At 38.5% G+C, this 26,184-nt stretch overlaps 1 protein-coding gene across 4 annotated transcripts in view; it reads right to left on the bottom strand.

The window, feature by feature from the left end:
* Window positions 1-6,678: 6,678 nt before the first annotated feature.
* Window positions 6,679-26,184, bottom strand: part of ABCA5 (ATP binding cassette subfamily A member 5) — a 58,916-nt gene continuing 39,410 nt past the window's right edge. For all 4 annotated transcript variants that reach the window (XM_038372362.2, XM_043496425.1, XM_043496427.1 and 1 more), the window contains exons 26-40: window positions 25,465-25,578; window positions 24,145-24,282; window positions 23,470-23,544; window positions 22,490-22,581; window positions 19,721-19,844; window positions 18,547-18,664; window positions 18,329-18,420; window positions 17,991-18,166; window positions 17,447-17,522; window positions 17,260-17,354; window positions 15,856-15,975; window positions 15,346-15,495; window positions 14,169-14,248; window positions 12,447-12,502; window positions 6,679-11,873 (exon numbers count right to left, since the gene is read on the bottom strand). In XM_038372362.2, the coding sequence (XP_038228290.1) occupies window positions 11,766-11,873; window positions 12,447-12,502; window positions 14,169-14,248; window positions 15,346-15,495; window positions 15,856-15,975; window positions 17,260-17,354; window positions 17,447-17,522; window positions 17,991-18,166; window positions 18,329-18,420; window positions 18,547-18,664; window positions 19,721-19,844; window positions 22,490-22,581; window positions 23,470-23,544; window positions 24,145-24,282; window positions 25,465-25,578 (1,614 nt within the window). In that variant the 3' untranslated portion in view covers window positions 6,679-11,765. The remainder of the gene's footprint in view (window positions 11,874-12,446; window positions 12,503-14,168; window positions 14,249-15,345; window positions 15,496-15,855; window positions 15,976-17,259; window positions 17,355-17,446; window positions 17,523-17,990; window positions 18,167-18,328; window positions 18,421-18,546; window positions 18,665-19,720; window positions 19,845-22,489; window positions 22,582-23,469; window positions 23,545-24,144; window positions 24,283-25,464; window positions 25,579-26,184) is intronic.

The following is a 26,184-nucleotide window of genomic DNA, read 5'->3' as shown; positions in this document are numbered from 1 at the left end:
TAAATCTCACGCATGCACACACCAGTGCTCAAGTTCTGGGTTAACTTTGCAACTGGCATTCAGTGACTTAAATAAATTGATTTATATACATTACTTGAGAAACATCCTGTGCAATTTTCTGCTCTATGATCATCCAGAAGAAACTCTCTTCAAAAATGATAGGAAGCAAAATGCATTCCCAGGTCTGTTGGGTCATGGGAAGCAATGAGAATCTTGTCTATGTAACTGGGAGCAGGTCCAGACCCATAAAACTTACTAACTTAATTTTTCACAGACTCTGTGAAGCTTGCCATAACATTTTCCTAAAGATAATTCACATGACACAACTTGAGTTTTTGTTCCATAATAGAGATTTCACTGTGTTTGAAATGAAAAAATCATGTTAATGCACGAAAGGCCGTATTCTGCTCTCCTTTCACACCAGTACTAATGCACAGCAACTCCACGGGCTCGAGTGGAGTTATTTCAGACGCAGCACTGGTGTGACTGGGAGCAGAATTTGGCCCAACATTCTATACAAGAACATCTTGCTAGTTATACTAGCAGATAATATTCCAGCTGCTTTTTTACAATACTCCTGAAGCTTCAGAGCCTTCATAAATCTGTGGGGAGGGGAAAAGAAAAGTTGTAAAAGGAACATTTCATGGTTTGATAACAACAACGAGGAGTCCGGTGGCACCTTAAAGACTAACAGATTTATTTGGGCATTTATCTGTTAGTCTTTAGGGTGCCACCGGATTCTTCGTTGTTTTTGTGGATACTGACTAACACGGCTACCTCTCTGATACATGGTTTGATAATGGGTACATCTTGGTTATCTGTGAATAAACATTGCCCCAGGAGACAGCACAACAGAAGGAGTAGGTTCTAAACACTCCCCTGGGCTTGTGGGGGAAGATAGCTCCTACTGAGGGATTCAGAGACATTCAGCAGAGCTTTCTCACTCCCTCTCTCTTCTGAAACACAAAACTAACTGGCATTATTTGGTCTTTGTACCAACTGATAGCAGCGGCAGCTTCCTCTTTCCTCATCCCTTTCACGGCAGCATAAATCTCCAGATGTTCTTGCACAATAAGGTTTGGCCAGTGAGAGGGTTTGCCTGAGGCCAGTGCATCCGATGAAGTGAGCTGTAGCTCATGAAAGCTTATGCTCAAATAAATTTGTTGGTCTCTAAGGTGCCACAAGTACTCCTTTTCTTTTTGCCTGAGGCCAGTGGCTCAGGAAGTCAGTTGTATCCTCCTCTGGGTAAGAGGCAGCTGCATCTTTCCCCTTCATCAGCACCTGCACAAACAGTCTGTTATTTGGATTTTGTGTGATCTTGCGATAAACAAAAGTATCCCTAGAAAGGTTTTACTCTTTTCTCTTTTACTTGAAGAAGAAATATTATGGACCACACAGCCAGAGGAATAATGATTATTCCATCATCATTAGACTGGGGTGGTAATCTGCATCATTCATAAAATTTCACTCAACAGAATTCCTGGGTACTATCTGGGATTTACACAACCTTACATACAATTGTGGATATAAGACATCCCAAGGGGATAACACCACCACCATCTGACTGAATATCATTTTGTCACTCTCTGCTTCAAACCACTTAGTACCAAATCAATAACAGCAATTATATTTCTCCCCAAAGTTTTTCAGTAGTTACCATATGTGTAATTAAATGTCAGACTGTAAATGACCCAAAGGAGATGTGAAACAACCCTCATTCAGATTTATTTTCAATGTCCTGGCCTTGAAAGATTTTGTGCAAAATGGGGATCCTCTTCTAGGATCAAAATTTTAAACCAACAGATGTGAAAATGTCAAGCTCCGTTACAATTCCATATTGAAAAACTGGCATGGCTCAAAGAAATCGTAAGGCTTTCAATTAAAACCCACTTGATTGTGCTTCTACTGAAGTCAATAGGAGCTTTCATGTTGATTTCAGTGGCAACAGGATGGCACTCAGTGTATCAACATTTATTATTAAATGTATTAAAGGCTATTCTAATATAATTCAGTTGGTCAATATGCGAGGCATCTGATTACAAGGGTTTCACATTAAAAATGTATAAGAAACACGCTCCACCCCCATATAGTTTCTGGACCACATGAAGTGGCCTTTTAAGTTTTGGGGGCAGATAATGGATACTTCTTTCAACAAGAGACAGGTAAATATATGCACAGAGAATCTTTCTCCCCCATGGATCTATTGAAGAAAGATCTGATACTTAATGTTAGTGTAACATGCTCCTATGTTAATTACATTAATTGATATTAATTTGCATTGATATTTTTGCTTTTTGTTTCATTGAATTTTTTGTCTATCGTGAACTCTCCATTTTTCACTCCTAGCTACGTCACTCAGAGCGATGAAAGATTTTGCACCCTGAACACTGTAGTTAGTTGACCTAATCCACAGTGTGGGTATAGGTAGGCTGATGGAAGGATTTTTCTGTCAATCTATACATTGCCTCTCGGAGAGGTAAGTTACCTACACCAAAACCCATTCTGCTGATACAGGAAGTGTCTACATTAGGTCATGATATGCTCAGGAAGGGCGAGTTTCTAAGAATTGATGCATATTTATTCTAGGAGAGCTATTAGGATTGCTAGGACCCAATGAAGCCGGTAAAAGCACAGCTATCAATAAGATCACTGGAGACAATGCTGACTGCTGGGCAGGTAGGTGAAATCTAGGGCATCGGAGTAAGAATCAGAATGGAACACTTTTCATTTCAAAATGTTTTATGGTTTCAATTTTTTTAATTATATTACAGTAACAATCCCAGTTAGAACAATTACAAATGCCCATTCAGAATACCAATTGAGCAAACCAAGTACCAATTTCCAAGCCAAGTAGAATACCAATTAGAAACCAATTACCAATTTATAAAATAAATATAAAAATACAGTCAAAATCAAACTGTTTCAATGAACTCAATGATATTTTTCAGAAATTTCATTTCATGGGAAATTTTAACTTTTCTTCTGATTCAAAATGAAAAATATTTCAGAAATTTCCCACAGAGTCGATACACCAAGTTTTGACCAGCTCTAGTACTAAGGGTATGTCTGCACTACAGCTGCTGCAGCTGTAGCTTCGACACTTCCTACATTGACAGAAGGGATTTTCCATTGATGTAGGTAACCCATCTCTCTGATGGCCAGTGTTTTGGTCGATGAAAGAATCCTTCCATCAACCTAACCATGTCTTCACTGTGGATTAGGTCAACTAACTACAGTGCTCAGGGTGTAAAATCTTTCATGGGTCTGAATGATGTAGCTAGGTCAACCTAAGGTTTGGTGTAGACTAGGCCTAAGAGACTTAGTGACTCTATGCCCCTCAGCTAGCATCAGCTTTCCTGGCAGGCTTTATCTTTCCTGCAGGTTGCAGACCACTGACGTGCCAGGTTTCAGGGTGGGGAAGCATGGAGGTCCTCTCAAGGCACCAAAGCTTAGTTATCTTCTAGTCTTGAGCCTATGACTCTGGGGCCCTCATAACATTGTATGAAAGGATACTAAAATGGTGTCTTAAAAGATTCCGAAGCTTCACTCCTCAGATGACACAAGGCTCAGGCGGTTAGTACCATTAGGCGGGAGCTCCCGAGGGAAATTTAGTCAAAAAGGAACTGGCAGTAGCTCTCCAGAGCTCCTGAAGGACCGGTCGTTGGATCATGCTCAGTAGAGCACAGTCCTCAAACTGGCTTACAGCTACGTCACAGAACCGAAAATCTTAGAGTTAGGGGAGTTTCCCCACATGATTTGCCCTGGAGATGTGAAACCCAAGGCTGAGAAGCCTACCTAGATGATGGGTTTTTATGAAGCTATCTGTTCCACTTCTAGGGTCATCAGTGGCTGAATGCTGACAAGGTGAACTTTGTGCATGATCTTTTCACCATCTGGGACCATGTGTGTGACAAACTGCCAATCCTAATCAGTAGACATACACATGTACCAGGTAGAGCATAAATGCGATGCACCATGAGAGCAAGAAAGGCTATCACGCCTGAGAGACCCTGAGAAAGAATTGCTGTTGCATTTTCATAGCCTTCTCTGCAAATGCAACTTCTCTGTTTGAAACAGCAGGGCGAGGAGACTGGGAGAGGGGGGAGCAGCCAGAATTGGAGACAGTTTGGAACTGCCATTATCCACAAGGGAGAAAGAATGGAGCCTCTCTCTTCTTGTAGGACCCTCAATGAGGGAGAAGACTAAAACCAGCCAGTGGATCCCCCTGCTCCCTCCATGCACATCAGTGAGATTAATGGGAGCTTTCTTTCCAATCCAAGCCAGAGAGAGACAGTAAAGCACTCAGCGGTGCCTGAAGTACTTGGGTGCTGGTTTCTTATTTCTGGAAGTTCACAAAAGAGCTGGAATGAGAAGGTACTAGATAGAACATGGGGGTCCTGGGAAAAAATGTGTCTCACTGGTAGGTTATGGGAAGAAAATATTTAAGATCCATGGGACTGGCAGTCCCAATACGTGTTTTCCATTTGGAATACCTAGGATTGTTAGTGGGGAGACCTGCATGGCTGACTCCAAGAGCCTCCAGTAGTCTCCTGGCTCTTCTATTTCCCCTTTAAATAGTCAATCCCAGAAACAACTACTCTTTGCTCTCCTGATCCTGGTGTCCCCCTTGCCTAAACCCTTCAATTCCACCTCAATTCTCCACTCAGCAGCCCCACCCTGGAATCTCTGCTAGTGCGCTACGTGCCACTTCGTTTAAAAGTTTGGATGTTCTAAAATTAAATGTGGAGCCCAACAATAGGATTTTCAAAGGCAGAAGAGCCTGATGACTATTGGAGGGTGAGTAGGGTAGAAACTAGGAGAGGCTGGAGAGTCATGCAGAAGAACAGAAAAAGACTACATACCAGAGCAGAAAGCCAGTTTTGGAGTAATGGAGATTTTTGATACTGAAAGCTAAAGGACTAAATCATTCAGACTGTGAAAAAGAACACTGAATGCAGCATAAAAAATGCAAAAGTTTAAGAATCATTTGTATATTTTTTAAATATGATTTTAGAATAAACTAGTCCACGATCCCTCGTGCCTACCGTTATCATTTCACTGTTGCTTTTGCAAATAAAGATCTCTTCAAAACAGACTACAAGCATTTCTCATGTCTTGCAGTGTACTGCCATCCTGTGGCCATTTACATTTCATTTGTTTAAAATGGCACCTTTTTAAATTCACAACCATTTCCCCCTCCACAGTTAAATGTACTCTGTGATAATTGGATTATTTACTGTGTGTTTAGTTTTCCTTCTCACACTGAGGAGTGGGGGGGAAGCTCTCTAATGGTTAACAAATTTATTAGAGCATAAGCTTTCGCGAGCTACAGCTCACTTCATCGGATGCATCTGATGAAGTGAGCTGTAGCTCACGAAAGCTTATGCTCTAATGAATTTGTTAGTCTCTAAGGTGCCACAAGTACTCCTTTTCTTTTTGCGAATACAGACTAACACGGCTGCTACTCTGAAACATCTCTAATGGTTGGCTTTGTTTTCCTGAAGTCTGACATAAAGCCCAAGGACATATACCATTTATAGTTACATATTAATGAACAGGTTACTGATAACGTTAGTTGAATTTATTTACCTTTGTGTTTTTAAGCCCCCTACAGAACCTTTAACTCATCCGCTTCCTATGTGAAAAAACGTGATAGGACAAAGGCCCAATTCTTCTCTCATTTAAGTTTTACACTGATATAATTCCATTGATTTACAGGCAGTATGAAACATCCACCTTAAAAGGGGTAATAACTACATAAAGTGCAAGGCAGTGGAGAATCAGGCATTATATCATCACATACCTTTGGGCAACAACCTATCAGTTATTTAGTAACAACTTGTTTCCCTAACGTTACGTATCCCTTCAAATAAAGCCCAAGTTGGCACTGACAGAAGGTTATCACGCAAAGGTGGTTTAGTGAACTACATGAGGTGAATTTGCTGGTCACAGTCCAGTTCCTAGGTGTCCACATCACAAATCACATCACCATAATTGGAAAGCTTTTTGGAAGTCTCAATAAGGTGGACAAGGATTAAATGGACCAGGGTGAATTAACTCCCTTCTCTCAAGCTATGTCTACACAACACACTCCTTAGGGTGGCATGTAAAGTATATACACTGCATGCCCCCTAGCACGGGTATAAATAGCAGCATAGACAATGCTTACGCAAGTCAAAACACATTTGAACTCTGTGGGTATGCACCTGGGTATGTACCCTACAGCCGCTCTACTTGCTCTACAAGCACTGCGTTCCCTCCCCTATAGGAGGTGATCCTTCTAGAATAAAATTTCAGAGCACTGGCCAGGCAATGTGGAGAAACTTGAGTTGCTGTTGCCTTTGTTGTACATGTTCTGTGGCTTGAGGACCTCAGCCTTTAGGGGTGTCTGTCCAGCACTTTTCATGGGAACTAAAGAAACAGCAAAAGATAAAAATATGTAAAAATTCACTTTAGGACATGAAGGTATGAACTTTCCAGCTACTAGAAATAATGGCTGAATGCACCACAGGTAGACACATATCATCTATACAACCTCATTGTCATGGCCCTAAGTGACTTAGGAGACTATGTTCAACTGAAGATGAACAAGATTGATGCTCTTAAGTCATTTGGGCGCTTTTGAATATTTTACCCGTTCTTCCTTATGCTTAGCACAGCAGAAAAACAGATACATTGTAAAGGTGTAAGCATTTGCAATCCAATCCATCTTTATTTCAACAGCACTTTCTATTGGGAAAAACAAAAATAATTGCTAATTGTTTTACAAATACATCAAAATGATAAAAGAAAAATAAACGTATGTACAAAATTAAACATAAATGCCCAAGAAAGCATACGACTAATATCACGATGTACATTAAAAGAATGCTAGCAATGTTTAAATAAAAATTATTCCTGTTATGAAAGAATATAGCACATATCATATAAATAAGCTACATGCAACTGTACAATATATTTTAAATAAGGATTTCTCATGATAATGTGAGCAAAATCTGAGTTATTAGAACACCAATACAAAAATACATCCTTATAATACTACTAAAGCAATTTTATCTTCAAAGTTTTGTATACACTTTAACTAATTGATCCTCACAACATCCCTGTGAGGTAGATAAGTATTACTATATTCGTTTTATAGACAGGGGAACTAAGTTACCTGTCCAAGGTCACCCAGCATTATCAGGGTCAGACCTGGAACAAGAATCCATAACTACCTGGCTTCCTGTTGTACTGTCATCTGAGGTTTGTATTATCTCTCTATTATGTACAGTTTGAGTTCAGTTTATTATTTATTGTACTGAAATACCATCAAAAGCCACCGAGCGCAAATGTTACATTTTAGTTCTAAAGTTTTAAGCTGATATCAATTGTCTTTACTGTATTTCAATATATTTGAACTTCCATATAATTTCCTCTGTTTTTGAGATCTATTAGGCACCACATATCTAGTGGACTTAATGGGGCAAATTCTGCTCTCACTTATATCTGTAAATTCAGAGTAACCATCAATGGGGTTACTGCAGTGTAGATGAGAACAATGCTAGGCACATTTCTCCTAGATTCTAATAAAGCCTTTGATATGGATCATGAAAAAGTTAGTGACAAACCTATTAGAAAATCAAACCCTATTAGAAAAGTCAGAACAATGGTTACTTGGCTATTATGATAGAATATAAAACTCTTTGAATGGCTATAGATCAACAGAGGAATTAGAGACGAAAGAGACGAGAATCAAATTGGAAAGAGGCATCAGGTATAACAAAGGGTCCTAACCTGGCAAATACAGTATTGTCATACATCAGAAGAAAGAGCAAATTGTACATGAATAATATAGATGACACCACGTTGGAGTAATTCTGAACACAGTGAAAGGCAGAAGTGACCTAAATGACACGAGTTTAGAGACTGGGCAAAATGAGGCCAGATGGAGTACTCTACAATTTGGGGCACTTCATCCTGAAGAATAATATTGTTAAACTCTAGGGAGCATGAAGGTCAAGATTAGCATGTATAAATTTGTAGAGGAATTGATTAGGGAATTTAACTTGTACAGCCTGGAGAAAATTTGGTTCTGGGAATAAGACAAATGTCGTACCTTCCCAAAAGGCAGGAGGATGGAGGATTTCCCTAAGTATATTATCTACGATCTTTTGGAGAAAGAAAAGATTCAATATTATATTTAAGTTTTTCAATCCTTTGGGCTAATTATGTTTTTCTGAAGCTATTATGTCTGTTACTGGCAACGGATACGTATTGAATGTGCCAGTGTGTGAAAGTTAACTAGATTTATTATCTTTCAAAATGTATTTGAATGTGAAAAAAGTGAAACAATGCTACATCAGATTTCTCATATTAACCAAATAAGACTGCAAACACTACCCAATGCTTATATAAAAGTTTGTCTATATAATAGGTTTACTTTTGATAAAAAGCAAAAAAAAATAATAGTATGTTGGCAAGATATAAGGCATAAGCATTACATTTTATTCACATAACGAATGTGTAGTGCGGGTTATTATTCATTCACGGAGGATCTGATACAAGGGGCATGATCCTGATCTAAAGTTCGCTGAAGTCAATGGAAAGGCTCCTATTACGTACATTGATTTAATAGGTTTTTGGAAGAGACCCTAAGAGTGTAAGCAATGGGATATGATGTCAGTAGATATGAAGTCCGAGGTATGGGGGTATCATGTAGTGATAAAGAAAGTACCAGAGTAAAATAGATATGTAGAATAAATGGGATAAAGACAGCACATCAACACAAGCTCTGGGTAATTATTATTCTCAGCCTCATCTTTGTTATAAATACAGAGAAACTTTCTTATTACATTGAACAAACTTCTGCTCTGTCACTGCAATCCAATCGACTGATTTAAATTAGTGGCAAGCTTTTTGGGTACAGACTCTCATTCACTATACAGTGGTACAGCACCCAAGACAATGGGGCATCAGTCTCTAGATGCTACTGCAATATAAATGTTAAATAAATACATTACAACAATAGCAATAGGATTGCATCAGTGTAACAGAGCAGAATTTGGCCCAGTCAGTGCCTTAAAACAATTCAGCAGATAATCATTCTATTTCAATATAAACTGAGTTACATTACTCCACATTTCAGTGCAAGAATCCACGATATATGGCTTATTAAAGTGGACAGATTGACTATATACCAGCTCCTGAAAGGTAATGCGCCCTGTCCCTTCCCACTGAGCATAGGGATCGCACCACCATGCAGGATATCAAGGTCTAAGTGGGATTCACAGGCTCAAGTGCAATATGTAAGAAAACAAGATCCACATAATTCCATGCAATCCTAGATGTACAGAGAAAGAAGCAAAAACTGTACACATATAGGGCTCATTCCTGCCCCCACTGGTCAATTATAAGACTTGCACTGAATAAATGGGAGCCTACACAAGCAGACTAAAGCAATCTATCAATTTTACATAAATTATTGCCCAATGGTACACAAATGTTTGCCTTATAGCATAGTTTTCTGAGTTCTGAACATTTTAGAAAGGAAGATGATAGGAATTTTCTAATCTTAAGGTTAACATATGTAACTGATATGTCTTCTGTGTCATGTGTCTTCAGATATACCGAATATTTGCGCAATGCATTTCAATTAATACATTCTACAATGCAATCAATTGATCAAAAACCTGAATTTTGATTCTAAAAAGCTCAGATTAAATAGATTAATTGATTCTTTCAATTTTTAAATCAAAGATTTTTTCTTTGAAACCACATACAGGATTAATACTTACTCTCAGATCTGAGGATGTAGAACCACACATGGGCTCTCTTATTATTTCTTCTACAGAGAACAATTTTGCCAGATAACAAACAAAAGTATTTTTAGTGACAAGACAATATCTGCATTTGGAGTTTACTCTTTTTGATTTACGATGAGAGAAAATGAGCATGATAGAAATAAGAAAGCACTCTCAGTGAACTGGACATGGTATTGTATTGCCTCATTACTATTGCAACAAAGATAGATTAGAAAGTATTGGTGCACAAGCCTGTAAATTCACGGTCACAAAAAATGAACACACCTAAAGAAATGCCTTTTAAACATGTGTTAGAACATGTATTCAACAAAACGGATTGTTTTAACAAAGAATATAACTAGAAATGCTCACATTTATGCAAATTCCATAAAGATATATTCATTTGGTGGTCACGCTTTTACAAATATAGACTGAAAGGAACCTATCCAGCTTTGCAAACCACATTTAAACTTACAAGTGCATGCATTATAAATTTTTATGCAACCTACAAAGGTAACTTGATTAGAGTTACACTTGCCAATTTGCATTAAAAAGGTTCATAATGGTTAACCACGTGCCATATTATACTAATGTGTAAATATTTTTATGTTGAATGGATCCCAAGCTACGTTTATTATATAATTTAGGGCCCTATTTAGCGATGAATGTTGAATTTCCTTCCCTCCCCCCTCTTTTACTAAAGCAAAAAGGGCCTTGGGCCTCTTCCAAGCAAGTTTGTGATGTGACAGCTGTGTCCCTCATCAGTATGCTGTAGATCGTGTGCCTACTGATCAGTCGCGGAGGTGCTACCCCAGAAGAGGGCAGAGAACAAGGGGAAAAGCAGAGATTAGTTAAAACACACACAGGTTACACATTCTGAAGCAGCATAGGATTGGCGGAACATTATGATGAGAAGAGACTAAAAAGTACGGTCATCTGGATACTAAAGTCCAGATATGGCACAAAGAGGAGGAGTTTAAAACTGAGATACAGCAAATAAACTCAAGAATTGAGGTGATGGAGCAGGATCCAATATGGAGGCACAGTTGTACCATACTGATTATTTTGGATAAGGAGAGTTGACCTGAGATATACCATACCAGACAGGAGCACCAGGATTTTGATCAGCAGGATCCAACGGGAATTTAAAGTCAGCATATAAGTTAACTGAATTTTAGGTATTGGTATCATATAAACAATTTAGGCTGAACTAACCAGCATCATATTCCATGATGAATCCTGGAATCAGGCAGTTAAGTGAGTTGTCTGTATAGCAATGTAGTCTATATGGAATTTTATGTAGAGGAAGTGACGATAAAGCTTACCAGAACACTATCGGGTAGTTAAAGCTCAAAATTGACTTCATTAAACATCCACCTTATATCTACATGTTTACTCCAACTCAGACAAGTTACTGACTTCTGGCATTGCTATATCTTCTGTTCAGACTTTTATTTTTGTGACTCTTTTCTAGTGCTGCTGCCCTGGTTCTGTGGACCCCTGCTTTTGCTGGAAGCTCCCTCTTGAAAGATAACCAAGGCAGAAGTTTGATCCTGGAGTTGAGCAATTATGTACTGACATCACACACTGAATAGTTGAATAAGCTCAAGGTTGGAGTTTCTTGACCAAAACAAACAGGAAATTATAAAGAACTAAATTGTCATTTACCATTATCACTTCAAAATAGGACAGGGTAAGGTGAGTGGATCAGAAATTTTAAAAAACAGACCAATTATATGCTAACAACGAGAGTCCTCACAAATAAAGGCACTCCCACAGTTGCATAATATTGATGGATAAGTCCAGGTAGGGGAAATATGTTCGAAGTTTACAATTATTATTTTTTTTTTCTAGTCAGATATTTTTTTTTCAATCTCAACGGCTTTCTTAGCACTCAGCACACATTACAAGAAACAAAACAGAGAGTCGGACAAAAGTGAACTGTAGTGTACATCTATTGAATCTGACAGTATTTAAAAAAGCTCAAAATATGACTCTATCTTCCTGTGTTCTTTCCCACCAAAGTGTGCTGTTTAAGGTTCCAAAACTGTTATCTTCCTCTTCTTGTTCTTTAGCAAGCTCCACAAAAACCTAAAACGGATGAAAGTGGCATCAACAATGTATTCAGTGTAAGAGCATTCAGACTGCAAGGATTGGCGTGCCTACCAATCAAAGAAAATTCATGGAAACAAATCACAAAAGTGGGACCTATTGCACTAGTATCTGAATAGGTATACTGACTCTTCAGAATGGAGAGTTAAGATTTCTTTGTTACTGTAACACAACAGAAGAAGGAGCCTGTACCAGATGCAAGATGCAGAGTATCCAGTGTCTGCAATAATAAATCCATGGATTTATCCAGTTTGCAGTGTCAAATGACACAGAATTTATTTAATCAAAAGTTACTGAATGTTGTTAGTAATTTCTAGTGACAGGGATTTGCTTTGTTCCAATCATTGTAGTTTCCATGCCTTTTGTTATTGACTCTTACTTACACTCTTATTTTGAAAGTCAATGGGATTTATGTTCTTAAGTGTTTGTGTCATTTTTGGAAGTGACACTTCAGCTCTTACGGGGCACTGTTGAAAATTTTACCCCATAAAACTATAATCCACAGATTTTTTTTTTTTTTTACAATTATGAAATAAAATTTGCTTCCTATACCTGTTCCAGGGTTGCTTGAGAAAAGCTGTACTCCTCGATATTAAAGACATGTTTGGCTGTTAAAAGGATTAGAAAGAATGCACATTTAAAGAACAATTAATCATCAAATGCCCCAAAGGACTTTATTTAAATCTGTATTATTAAATGATTCAAATATCTTGTTAAATTCACTAAAAATCCAGAGGAGTTTTACAATTAGATGGCGCAGCTCAATGCAATGCCATGTCAGAGCAACTAGTTCAGGTCTTAGGTTGCAATCTCCCTCTCTCCAGAGTGGCAGGGATGGGAATAGAGACTGGAAGGTGGCATCCACACAGTCATAGAAATTAGACATGGAAAAGAATCACTGACAGTGTCATCCATCCTGCAGCACCAAAAAACCCGCGACACTATGTCTTATGTAACGGACTCTAGCTGCATCTTTACTGAACTGGTTTAACACTATACCTTGGAATATATTTATCAACATTCAATCTGGTGGTCCTCAGTTCTTATGGCCTATTTTCTTTGCAAGCCTTAAAGGCGTCTGGGTACCCCAGTATCCAGTCACAATCCTCTCCAAGACCTTCCTCTCATGTACAGAGTCAGGCTTGCCCTCTGAAGGTGTCTTGGGGCTGCATGAGGAGCAGCAAAGTCTTATTCCACAAGTAAAAACTGTTATGGGTTTAGCTTCAACTCCCAAGCCCTAACCTCTGTGATAACAGACTACAACCACCATAAACTTTCTCCATTCCCACTGAGAAACCCAGTGACCCCTCCTAGCCATATACTGATATCCCTGCAAAAAAAAGGGGGGGGGTGAGCGCCAGGCATTTTGAACTGATATGCTAATATAACGTAGTTCGCAGACTCCTAGGGATGATGTTTAAATTATCTGTACAGTGCCAGGGCTGTGAGAATGGATATTCAGACAAATACAAAAAGGGTTTCTTTCAAAAGGAATATACAATTTGAGTTCATTATTGTAATGACTCACAAAAGTGTGTGCATTTGGTGGGGGGCATATGGGAAAGACAAGGTTACAGTGATACAAAACATGCTTTTGGGGTCTGATCAACACCACTGACTTCACATATTCAGAGATGTTAAGGTGAGAAGGGACTATTATGTTAATCTACTCTGAACTGAATAACAGGCCATAAAACGCCATCTGGCTATCGATTTACCACAGCATCTCTTTAAGAAATGCATCCAATCTTGACTTTAAAGATTAAAAATGAAAAATCTACCACATCTCTTGGCAATCTGTTCCAGTGGACAATTACTGTTAAAACTTAGCACTTTATATCCAGTTTGATTTTTTTTTTAAGTTCAACTTTCAGTCATTGAAGCTTGTTGTGTCCTTTGTCTGCTAGATTAAAGAACTCTCTAGAATTAAATATATTCGTCCACTGTAGGTACTTATAAACTGAGATGGGAAATGAACCAGGTCCTTGTTGCATTCACATCTGTTTAGTTCTTTTTACCTTGAATTGTGTACACAGGTTAAGAGTACAGCAGGGTTATACAAGTTAATGGGTTCTGAGGAAATAAAGTTAAAAGGGCAGGAGTCATGGAGTGGAGGTTAGCATTAAAAAGCTAACCGAACCAAGTGGATTTTGAGGAAAGATTTGAAGAAGAGAAGCAGTACATGGTACACAGGATCAGGGATAATATTTCAGGTTGCACGTAGGCAAAATGATTTCTATTTACCTTGTTTGCTTGGCAAATTCTTGGTCTTACCTTCTTCCAGTTTAGAAAAAGACTGAGAGAGCGACTGTACATCTTCCTTAGGAATTTTATATGCCAAAATGGAGGCAAAACTGAAAAAAACCCATAAAATACAGTGTGAGATTTTCCCAGGCCAAAATTGCTGAAAGCAAAAGGAAAAAAAAAAGTTTCACATGACTAAGCATAAGTTCATTTTCTAAAGGAGTAGACAAAGCACTGCAAGCTAATCAAATAGGGACATAGGAATTACCATTGTGGATCAGATTATTTGGTCCACAAACCTGACAAAGGCCAGAACCAGACGCACCAGCCAGGACTCCTTTGAAGACACCATCAAAATTCCGTGTCACCCCTCTTTGGCTCCTGCGACAGAATCATCTGCCCTGTCCTCACTTATCAGGTATTCTCTTTGGTGGACAGTTCAAAAGTCTCCCAACCAACTGGTTTAGTCCATTTAAAAAGGGAAACTCCAAGGTCACATCCTAAGAATTAAGAGGCTGACAGAGTCACCTGGCAAGTGTTTGTTACATCCCAAATTTCTTGGACCGGGGCAGGGGTAAAGATCCAGAATGGAAAAATCTGTCACCAGAAGATCTCCTTTCCGAGATTGACCTCTCCACCAAATACTGCCCCACCTGAAAAAAATTCTTTGGGTATTTCTAGGATGGCCTTTTCCTGGGTCCTTGTGAACAGCTAACAAATTAGAATAAGATATTACTGTTAAGAGTTTGCATTTATCCACTGACAGAAATTCAAGTAATTTAGTGTTTCAATAAATTTATGGAAGAACTCTTGAGGACGGGACAAAAGGGATGTGGACCAAGCACTGAGGCCTCCTAGAAGAGTCTGAGCTGCCTTCAGCATTTGCAGGACTATAGGTACCATCCATATTTCTTGGAGTGGGAAAGAGGTCACTCTCAGCAAGAAAATTACCAGGTCACAGCTGTTACAAAAGCATAATTTTGGTCTTGCTATCAATAAAGGCATTTTTCTTTGCTAGCTTTCACAACATGTTCTCTTTTGTAGGCTTATTTTTGTACATATTTTATTTAAAATGTGGATAACATGATATCACTTACTCATAACACACTGACAAAAATGAAGCATGCATTAATACAAATATATATTTTTCCTTGTAAGGACTGTATTTAATAACTTTTATTTAATAGCTCTAGTTAATAACTTTTACCTTTCCTGATGATTTGCATTTGGGAAGATGTGCAAAATTTGCCTGTGAAGAAACTCCACTTGTTGTACGCCTGCTGTTTCTTTTAATTTAATTTCCAAGAAATAGCCTCTGCCAAATTTGCTCTTTAGATGCTGAACTGAACCAATACACCTACAGATTGTTGAGACAAATATAGGTTGTCATGTAAATAAAAGCAGAGCTGTTTTCAATAGTTTCTTTTTAGGAATTAGATTATTTTATGACAGGTTTCAGAGTAGCAGCCGTGTTAGTCTGTATCAGCAAAAAGAAAAGGAGGACTTGTGGCACCTTAGAGACTAACAAATTTATTTGAGCATAAGCTTTCATGAGCTACAGCTCACTTCATCGGATGCATTATTTTATGAGAGACTTGAGATGAATACAACTGTGGCTATACTTTTTGAATGCTATAAATGTGTTCAAGCTGAGAGACACCATGTTTCTCTGATGCAAAAGTTCCAAATATCCATGGACGACTAAAGTCTACAATACCTTAACTGTCCAGACACCAGGATTGCAACTCGATCACACACAGCTTCAGCCTCTTCCATATAATGAGTGGTCAGAATAGCTGCTCTCTCTTTGCTTTTAAATGCTGCTCGAATTGCCCTCCTGAAAATTAATGAAAAATAGCAGCTACAAATTACCTTTAACATGACATGTCGTATGTTAGGAAAATAATACTTTAGTTATAATTAACAAACTCCTCAGCCACATGATCAGCTTTTTTCATTCTAGGGCAAAGAAAAGCAAATGTATGTATTTCTTTTCAGTTATTCTCAATTAAAATATATTAATGTCAGTATTTTGCAGGGATTTGGATGCCAGTAGTCTCTTAAACCCAACAGCCTTATTAGTAAAAGAAAACGCTAATTTAAAATCCAAAGTGAATACCGGGTAGATACACAGAAGCAGTTACTGATCCTGTATTGAATCTTGCCTATGCTGGGCCCTGCGAGGAAATTTCACAATTTGGGGAGAAAGGAGGAAACATTTCTTTGGTGGGTTTCTTTGGGTTATTTTTCTTTAAAATGATGAAAGAAGCTGCTCAGAAGTTTCGATTGTCAGAGTAAGTTCTAGGAGAGATGGGTTAGCAGGAAAAGAGCAGTTGCAATGATCAAATGTGCATGTTAAATTCTTTTATATCACGTGGTTCTGCAATTTGTCAGCTGGCTCTCAAATTCATCCCCTGGACATTACTATGACAAGCATGGTATATCCTGTATCAAAAACACAAAATGGTTTGTTACTCGGCTTCCAGAGGCACTGCCTCTTTCTCCATCCTTTGTTACCACACTGGTGACAAGCAGAGGAATTTAAACTGGAGCTCCTTTGGTTAATCTTGTAGCTTCGCATTACCCAAGAGAGTCCCACAACTCTTAAACGAACTCTCCTTCCCATCACATTACAAAGCCTACCTAGTTTCTTAGGCATCTGGGGAGGACAGCTGCAGGAAGATGATGAATTTGAGGAGCTTGGTTTATTATTCCTCAATGGGCTGATATCATGGAGGATTCTATTCTTTTTGTCCATTGTATTCTAATTATGATGAATTTTAAGTAGCTGTGAAAGCACTGAGTTGCGAATGTATGCTTTTGATTGTTATAAATCAAATGAAAGATTTATCTTCAAAGGGAAATAAGCTATTAATCTGCAAATGAAAACAGTTTATACAAAGCTAGATTCTTGGCAGTGCACAGAGGTAGCCTTCCTTAATGTTAACAGCAGTTATTCACATGACTGGAAAGAATAAATAAATAAATAAATAAATTTGGCTATACTAATCTATATAGTGGCATATATTACCACTGTGAGCTTTGGAGTAAGAATATTACTAACATATTATCCTACAATGTAGTCTTTTTTTAAAAAAGTGTGGCATAATGTTACACTCACCACATATGCTGTTTGGCTTTAGGATCCATACCAGTAGATGGTTCATCTAGCAATGTAATCAGGGGATTACCCAGCATACTTAGCGCAAAACATAACTGACATGGAAGAAGGAAGGTTAAATATGATTATACAATAGGCCTCATGTTATGAAAATACTGAATTCAACTTTTTAAAACCTTCTTCATACCTTGCGTTTAATTCCAACCACTAATTTCTTTGTTGTTTTCTGTAGATGGTTTTTCAACTCAAGGGCACTTGCAATGCTGCAAAACACCCAATGCACAATATCTGTCTCATCAATCACCGAGACCATTGTTTAAGAAAGCAGATAGATTATTAATCCTCACAATATGTTTAGTCATTTCTCTTAGTACAATTGTTAAATAACTAGTTACTCTGCTAATTACAAAAATTATTCTAATTTTTTTTTAAAAAAATCGTTATAAAAGTTTTTACATTGCTATATCTTATGCCTCTCACATAGAAATCACTGAGTAAGCTAGATGTTTTCAAGGTGAAATAAAGATGTATATAAAAATCAAAGGCCTTACTGTTGGGTTTTTCCCTTCCAAACCATAGTCACCTCTTGCTCAAAACTGCTAAAAGCAGTCTACTATAGTCAGACAAAAACAGAGCACAAGAAACCTATGACATCTATTGTTGGACTATTAACCTATTAGAACCCAGCTAAAATATGAGTGCAAGGAAAAAATGCTGAAATTCGTTTTTACCGTTTTACAACTTCTTCCACATCAGTTTTACTCATTCCTTTGACAGATCCATATATTTCAAAATGCTCCTGCAACGTAATATCTGGCCAAAGTGGATTTACTTGAGGACAATATCCCACAAATTTAGCAGAATTATCCTCACTGTTCAATCCTAAAGAATAGTCTCCCATCAGCACCTGTGGAAAAGACAGGCCTTAACAGTATTTTTATAGGTTTTGCATGTCTCTATAAAGACCAAAAAATATTTAGAGATACTGGTGACCAAAATGGTAAGAAAACAACAAACAAAAAATAGATAGCCCAATCCTTTTCTATTAGTTTGCAGCTACATATTGCACCTGGCCAGCAGTTGGTTCAACGTCTCCCACCAGCATGTTAATCAGTGTGCTTTTTCCAGCTCCATTTGGTCCTAGCAATCCAAGTATTTCTCCTGAATAAAATAAATACATAAATAAAAATGACAGACGAAGTGTTACCCATGCGTTCCAGGAACAAAAAGGAAATGTTTTTTCCCTGAAAAACACAGTAGTTCAATGGTAACTAATTTAACGCCAACCTTTTTTTACGCAAAAAGAGACGTGTTTAGTTGCCACTTTCTTTATTTTTCTCCCAAGAAGAAAATCCTTTCTTTCATCATATTCTTTATGCAGACTACTGACCAGAATTGCTGGTTTCTAAAAAACAGAAGATAATATATTAACTGAATTATTTTTTAAAATATAAATGACAAAAGCACTCTCGCCAATGGACAAACTGAAAGTTTATTGCAATAAAATGTTTTTTTTTTACATTTACCGAGATTAGACAGATAGATTTAGATATTACTGTCTTCTTAGTAAATCATTACATTTCTGTTTCACCATGGCTACACTTACGGACAAGCAGGGGTTATCACCATTATCTCCACTCAGAGTCCCTGTTTTTCACTTCTAAGTCCTCACTGTCTCTATATGCTGCAAAACCATTTTAAGGGTCCGATTCTGCACCTGACCCCTATGCAGACAACTATTGGGAAGCAGCAGCAGAATTATGCTCAAAATTGTTGTCAGAGCTGCTCATATGCAATACATAGCACATCTCCTCCTCCTCAAGGCTTGATCTCAGTGGCATGATGCACCTAAATCCTACTAGCCCGAAGTGTGAGTACTCATTAGCTTGGAATCTAAAAGTACCAACCCAACCAGACACAGAACTGTTCTTAGGGCAATAACTCTAAGTTTTACCATGGGTAAGAGGTGGTAAGTCAAATAAATTGACACACAAAAGGAAAAAGAAAAGGAGTACTTGTGGCACCTTAGAGACTAACAAATTTATTAGAGCATAAGCTTTCGTGAGCTACAGCTCACTTGAGCTGTAGCTCACGAAAGCTTATGCTCTAATAAATTTGTTAGTCTCTAAGGTGCCACAAGTACTCCTTTTCTTTTTGCGAATACAGACTAACACGGCTGCTACTCTGAAACACAAAAGGAAGGCACTGGAAACAAAAGAAAGTAAGTACTGACATCAGCTCATTTGAAAAAAAATAGAATCCCATTTGCTCATCTGAATCTTTTTAATACAAACTAATTCAAAGTAGTAACTAATTCAGAAGACAAAAACAATATCTAGTTCTAATATTTCCAATTAAGCATTAATTTATTATTTCAGAGCTGGCATATGTTGATTTATTGACAGCAATTTTATCTGATCTCACCCTGTCCCCTGTGATTCAATCGTAATTACACAATTACCTCATCACAGCTCTGGCAGGTTGTCTTTTCTTTAACCCACAATCTCTCTGCCTTCACGTCTTCATCCTCGTTCTCATTATGTGGATCATCTTGAAATTTCCATGTTTTGATCTTTGTAGTAGTTCTAAAGAGAGGAACAAATATTAATTTCTGTTCAGTCGTCTTTAAACAGACAAAGCTCCCAGGGATTTCACTGGAGAGCTGCCTGATTATGGACAGAAAGATCAAGTCCTTTGTGTTTGTTAGGCAATAAACTCATGCAATTAGCCATATGTGAATGGGGAGAAAAAAATCAGTGGAAAACAAGTCTTTAAAAAAAATAAAATTCAGTTGCCATTTAAAAAGAACTGCGATCAAAGGGAATAAGCCAAAAAACTGCACTAAAGTAAGGCTACTGCTAGGTCACGCCATAGAAAATCAGGTCATTTAAATGTAAACAAAGCACTTTCCTGTTGATTCTTAGCTACAGAAACCGGTGAATATTAAAATTATTTCACAATGGTTACACTGGTCTTACTGTTATAAAGAATGGGGTAAATCTCCAAAGCTGTTTATGATGAAATAGCTGTACAATTTCTATTGGCCTGTAGGAACAGTGTGCAGATAGATGCCACAGCCGATATTCAAAATTTTCCCACTACAGCCCCAATCCTGTTAACACATATGAGCAGGTATTTGACCAGTTATAAGGGTTTTACTCCTGGAGAAATTCTGCGCCAAAAAATTATAAATTGTGCAACAGAAAATTAAAATTCTGCACACAGTATTTTCAAATTCTGCATATTTTATTTGTTAAAATAACACCATATAATCACACCAGTTTCAATTATTTTTGGTCTTTTATTTCAAAATACCTGTCGGCAAGTATGTCTGTTACAATACAGACAACAAAAAAGATTCAGAAAATATTTTTTGACAAATAGATTTCTTACTAGCCATATTAATACAGAACTCTGAGTAATAATTCATTTAACCTACAATACAGAACCATATTTCCCATACCTCCCTGCCCGCAGAAGCAGTGCAAAAACTGGGGGGAGTGAGGGGTAATGGAGGAGCTGAGGGAGAGGGAAATAATTGCTGGGAAGATGTCTGGGTGTGAACTTGGAGGGTTATTGGGTATGGGTGGGAAAAGTATGGAAGAGGTTTTTTTGGCAGGGGAGGGGAAGGACTGTTAGGGAGCTTCCCCCATGCAGACCCTGGCTGACCCCTAGCCTCTTGCATTCAGTTAGGCACGTGTCCCTTCACCCCACTCAGACACCCACTCCCCCCAGCCGCATGTGTCCTTGCACCCCGTCCACATGTCCCTCCACCTCCACTCAGTCACCCACTTCCTCCATCCCCACATGGCCCTGCACCTCCTCCCCATGTGTCTCTGTGCCCCCACTCAGCCACCCCAGCCCCATGTGGCTCTGCATCCTCTCCCCATGTGGCTCTGCACCTCCCTCCTCCTGTGGCCCTGCACCTCCACTCCCATTCAGCCCCTGTCCCAGGCTGTCCTCCCACACCAGCCCTTATAAGCCCTTATCTGTGACCCCCCCCACAGCCCCACACGGTCTGTCTCCCTATAGCCTCTGTCTCCCGACCTGGCCTACAGGCGCTGTGAAGAAGGCACTGCAGGCTCTCTCTCTTCCCTAGCTGGCTGGCAGCAGCTGCTGTGTTCTATCGCCACAGCACCCTCTGGTGGGCATAAGGTAGAATTGCCGAAACTTTTGAGCAGAAGCTGTTTCTGCGCAAAAATATTAGAAGTATGCACAGATCATTAATTATGTGCACACACAGTGGCTCAGAATTTCCTCAGAAGTAAGGCTTGCAAGATCAGGGCCCTTGTCTGCATAATGACAGAACTCTGAAATTGTCCAAATATTGGTCTTCCTTCAATATTTTAAGAGATAGGTATATCTTCTGCCTGGATAATTAATTTGCATATTCTACGTGCTTTTATATAGTTGATGAATACAATTTAAACTTAGATCAAAGTGTAAGGATTGTCAAAACCATAATTTATTGGTGTTTAAAGACACAGTCCAGGTGTTCTTTTTCTTGTAACGTATTATACCTTGCATAATATGCATCACCACTTGATTGTTAAAACTATGTACCAATGCAAATCGGCGACAGTTATCCAGATTTTTATGCACGATTTCTGAATACTATTCATGCTGGTTAAATGAAAACGTAACATACAGATAGAATTAGATAAGTTCACATTGAATAGGTCCATTGATGGCTATTAGCCAAGATAGTCTGGGATCCAACCCCTGTCTGTAAATCTCCAACTCCCAAAAGCTGGGACTGGACAACAGGGGATGGATCACTCAGAGTTGACCTGTTTTGTTCATTCCCTCTAAAGCATTGGGCACTGGGCACTGTGAGATGACAGAATACTGGGCTAGATGGACTGTTGGCCTGAGCAAGTATGGTCGCTCTTACAATTTTATGGAGTTAATGTGAGTTGGACACACAAATGTTATGAGGGAATGATCCTTATATTAGTCGTTCTAGCAGAAAAGAATTATCTAAATTATGTCAGAGACATACCGTATTGATACAAGGATGATGGCCAGTACAGAACAAGCAATGTCTGCACTGTTTTAAAACATCAGTATAATGCAATAGGACATATTACTCCAGTGACAAAGGGATTTTTGTTTTATCTTTGGTGTGCCTTCTGCTGCACATTAGCTACTCCCAGTTAATGCTACCAATACTGTCTTAAGATGCTTTTTCAATACAGAATAAGAAGAGATCCTATTAACCAACACAGACCTGAAAAATGGGTCCTCTTTTATCGATTTACCTCCATTTTTCACTTCAAGATATCGCAGGAGGAACAGCCACACTACACATTGCAAATAAGGCTAAAACAGACAGAAAAACCGTTAATCAAAACATTTCTAGCCCCTTGAGGCCAAAACGGTTGTCCATGGGATGAGTACTATGAAATGTTGATTCCCTCCCAGCAGGAAGGTGTTCATGACAGACTCCAAGGCAGTGAAATCATGTCACTAATTAATTCCATTGGAAGTCAGAGGGGTATATTTCCAAAAACTGTTTCATATGGCATAAGTGCTATGTGTTGTTATAATTAGAATATTCTTCCAGTTTTGTATAAAATATAAATGAGTTATTTAAGAGTGAAATATGTTTTAAATCAGTACTTTTTAATTAATATTTCTGAAATGGTTTTCTGAAGTTTGGCCCACAAAACAGAACAGAGAGGAGAGGAAAAAACGTTATTTTAAGTAAACTGGATATGACAACTTTCTCTTTTAAAGGATCCACTCAAATCTGTCATAGGCCAGACCCTTTATTACTACGTGAAGGCTGTAACTAGGCCTCAGTTAAATGAGCCGGTATGTCTCAGTCCAGTTCCTAGCAGACAAGAGACTGTATCACAAAAACAACATCTCAGCTGGGCACTTGTTGGCAGACTCTATAGGGAGGCTAATGACTGAACACACAAAGTTTGAACTCTTCCATGATCCCAATCAGCAGTCTTATCTTCCAAGGGTAAGGCTGAGCCACACTGCTGGGGCAGTAGGTGTTGAGCTGAGGGAGTGGGGCAGTTTACGCCGCTGTTGCCTATTCTGTAATCATTTTTTGACTGCAGAGCAGTAGTTAATCCACTATCTGTTATAAGCATTCAATAAAATTCTTGAACACCTTACAACAGAATGTCTTTAGGAAGTGGCTTTTCATTCAAAGTTAACATTTCCTAACGTATTTGACAAACAATTGGTACTTACCGCGATAACTGCTACCAAGAGTTTGTCCCAGGGGTCATGGTATTTTTCATTCTTTTGCAGGTGTTTCCATGATATCTGACAATGTGACAAATATTTAGACAAAGAACTTTTCATCAAATGCTACATTTTACATCTAAATTTAATTGCAAATTATAATGAACTATTTAAGACATTTTATTTATACACTTTATGAGCCTCATTCAGGTTTGCACTGGCTTTACATCAGTGCAATTCCATTGACTTCTGTGGAGTCACTCCTTGTTTACATGGATATAGAGAGAGATCAGAATCAGGAGACCAATGTATTTTGTCAATTGCAGGCTCCCAGTAATCAAAACAGCTCAACTCCAGACAGAGGGACATGGAATTTTCCCTTATGTATTTAACAAATGCTCTGTTTCTTCCAGATTCTGAAACTACAACATTTAGCTTACAACAAGGGGGTAATAAAAGAAACTTTTCCAGCAGTTGGTGTTATTTATTACCCATTAAATGGCCATCAGGCATATTACAGATCAATGCAGAAGGCAAAACTTCCCATTCACTTACATGCAATATATATATATGTATTCTGTTAGCCCATGTACTAGGGCACTTGAAGTGACTTTCAAAGTTCCCAAGTTAAATTCCTTATAAAAAGGAACAAACCAACATCCCAACACCCCAAAAGCTTACCTTTATAAAAGTAATCAGGCATCCAATAAGAGGATAGATGGGAATGAAGGCACAGAAGACATAATGAAAAATGGTGGTTACCATGAAATATCTCAGAAAGAATGCTACTTCAGTGACAGCAGTAGAGATCAAAGCAGTCTAAAAAAAAAAAAAAAGAAAAGAAAAAAAACAAAACATGTATTTTTATCCAAGCCTATCTCACAAACTGTCATGGTCATAATATTTAATACAAGTTGTGACAAGTTAGAAAATTGTCTGTATTATTTCTTAGGAATATTATGTATGATTCGGTTTCCTTGTTCAATTTTATATTGCTGCCTGACTCAATGCAGTTAAAACAGGCTCTAATGGGGGGTTGTCTAGGATGGGTAAAACAATGACACAGATGAGACAGCTTCTCAGGTACCCACTGGGCCTTCAACTGGGGGAAAGAACCTACCTGGCTGGCACCAACCAAATGAGCATGTTTTCCTATTTCAAAGCTAGGGCGGATATGAAAAAAAACCACTGAGGGGTTAAAAAGGTCCCCTGGCAGAAAAGAAGGGAAGAAGCGGTCAGCTCAGCTGGAAGCTAACAGGGACACAGTCAGCACGCAGCAAGTCTTGACATACAGACAGACTGACTTGAGACCCAAGGTCTGGGAGCAAGTTATGTGTAACTTGGTGCCCAGAGAGAATGGGGGACACCAACATTATCATGCCTACCTAGGGGAATGCCAAATATGGGTAAGACAACATGCATATAGGTCTTTGTTATTTTTAAATCCACTTCTCTCAGCTGTGTGTACATCTGAGCATCTTTGTTTTGAAGAAACTGCTTCTGTATACTATTACTGACCACTGGCTGCCAAAATAGAACTCTGGCTCAGTTGCACCGACTAGGTAACATGGTTGGCACCCAGAGAACCGGTTGGAAAGTGGTTGGCCTGCAGGATCCTACACCAGAGAGAAGTGGAGGCACAGGCCTGCTACCAGAAAGGGGTGCACTCGAGGGACTGGAAGATGTTCTCTGAAAGCACAACCTGCCCAAAGATTGTGACACAAGTAATCCCTTGTCTTATTCCACACGGAGTATAACTATTCAAAAGCGTCTGTTGCTGTGGCAAGGAAGAGAAGCAAAGAAACATGTATATTGCCTCATATTTAAACCATTTGTCATTTACTTAATTTCTTTCCTTTTCAGATGCAAGTTTGATAAATGTCAAATGGTTTAAATATGAGGGAATTATTTTCCAAAAATGATACCTGAAAAAAAATGTTGATTTGGCTTGAGGGGAAAACATGTTTAAAGTTAACTAAATATACCAAGAGGCTGACTTACCATTGAAAAAATAAACGACCAAAATTCTTTGGTATTTTGCACTTTTTTAAAGGTGAAAGAGAGCACATAAGTGAACAGCACTACTGATGGCACATAGCCAATAAGGCAGAAGATCTGCAAGGGAAAAAAAAGACATTTCTTAGAAAGATTCATCATATACCGTGCTGTCAGAATACTCAGTATACCCAGGGGTACAAAGCTGTTATTGACGTTTATTTTGTAAATGCCTGAATACTTTTAGAATACATTTTCATCTCCAGTTGATCCTCTGTCAGTTAAAAGCTAATTTAATTGGTTTGAGATGGTGTACACAGCATGATATGTGCTATTAAAACTTTCTGATAAAAAATGCAAGCAGGACAGCAAGTCCCATCTCTCAGTTGATTTAAAGAAAAGATTTAAATTTGTTTCTCAAGTGGCACTATCGGGTCTCACATAAACACTAATGATATGCATATTTTGGTAAGTGTTCCAAGTTTCATCCTCGATTAATTTCACAAACTTTTGCAGAAATTAAAACAAGAGCAGGCATGTTGGAGGGAGGGATGGAACCACAGTCAAATGATGGCACGCCAAGTACAAAAAGCTCAAAGGAAAACTCAAAGTTTCATAGTTCTCACCTAAGAGAAGAGCTCTGGCTCCAGAAGCATGGACCCTGGAAGGCCTGGGATCCCCAGCCCCAGGGCAGGGGACCCTGGCAGTCTTCCCCAGAACAGGGGA

The sequence above is a fragment of the Dermochelys coriacea genome, chromosome 14 (assembly GCF_009764565.3).
Source record: "Dermochelys coriacea isolate rDerCor1 chromosome 14, rDerCor1.pri.v4, whole genome shotgun sequence".
Taxonomy (NCBI): domain Eukaryota; kingdom Metazoa; phylum Chordata; order Testudines; family Dermochelyidae; genus Dermochelys; species Dermochelys coriacea.
This window is presented reverse-complemented; position numbering and strand designations above follow the sequence as displayed.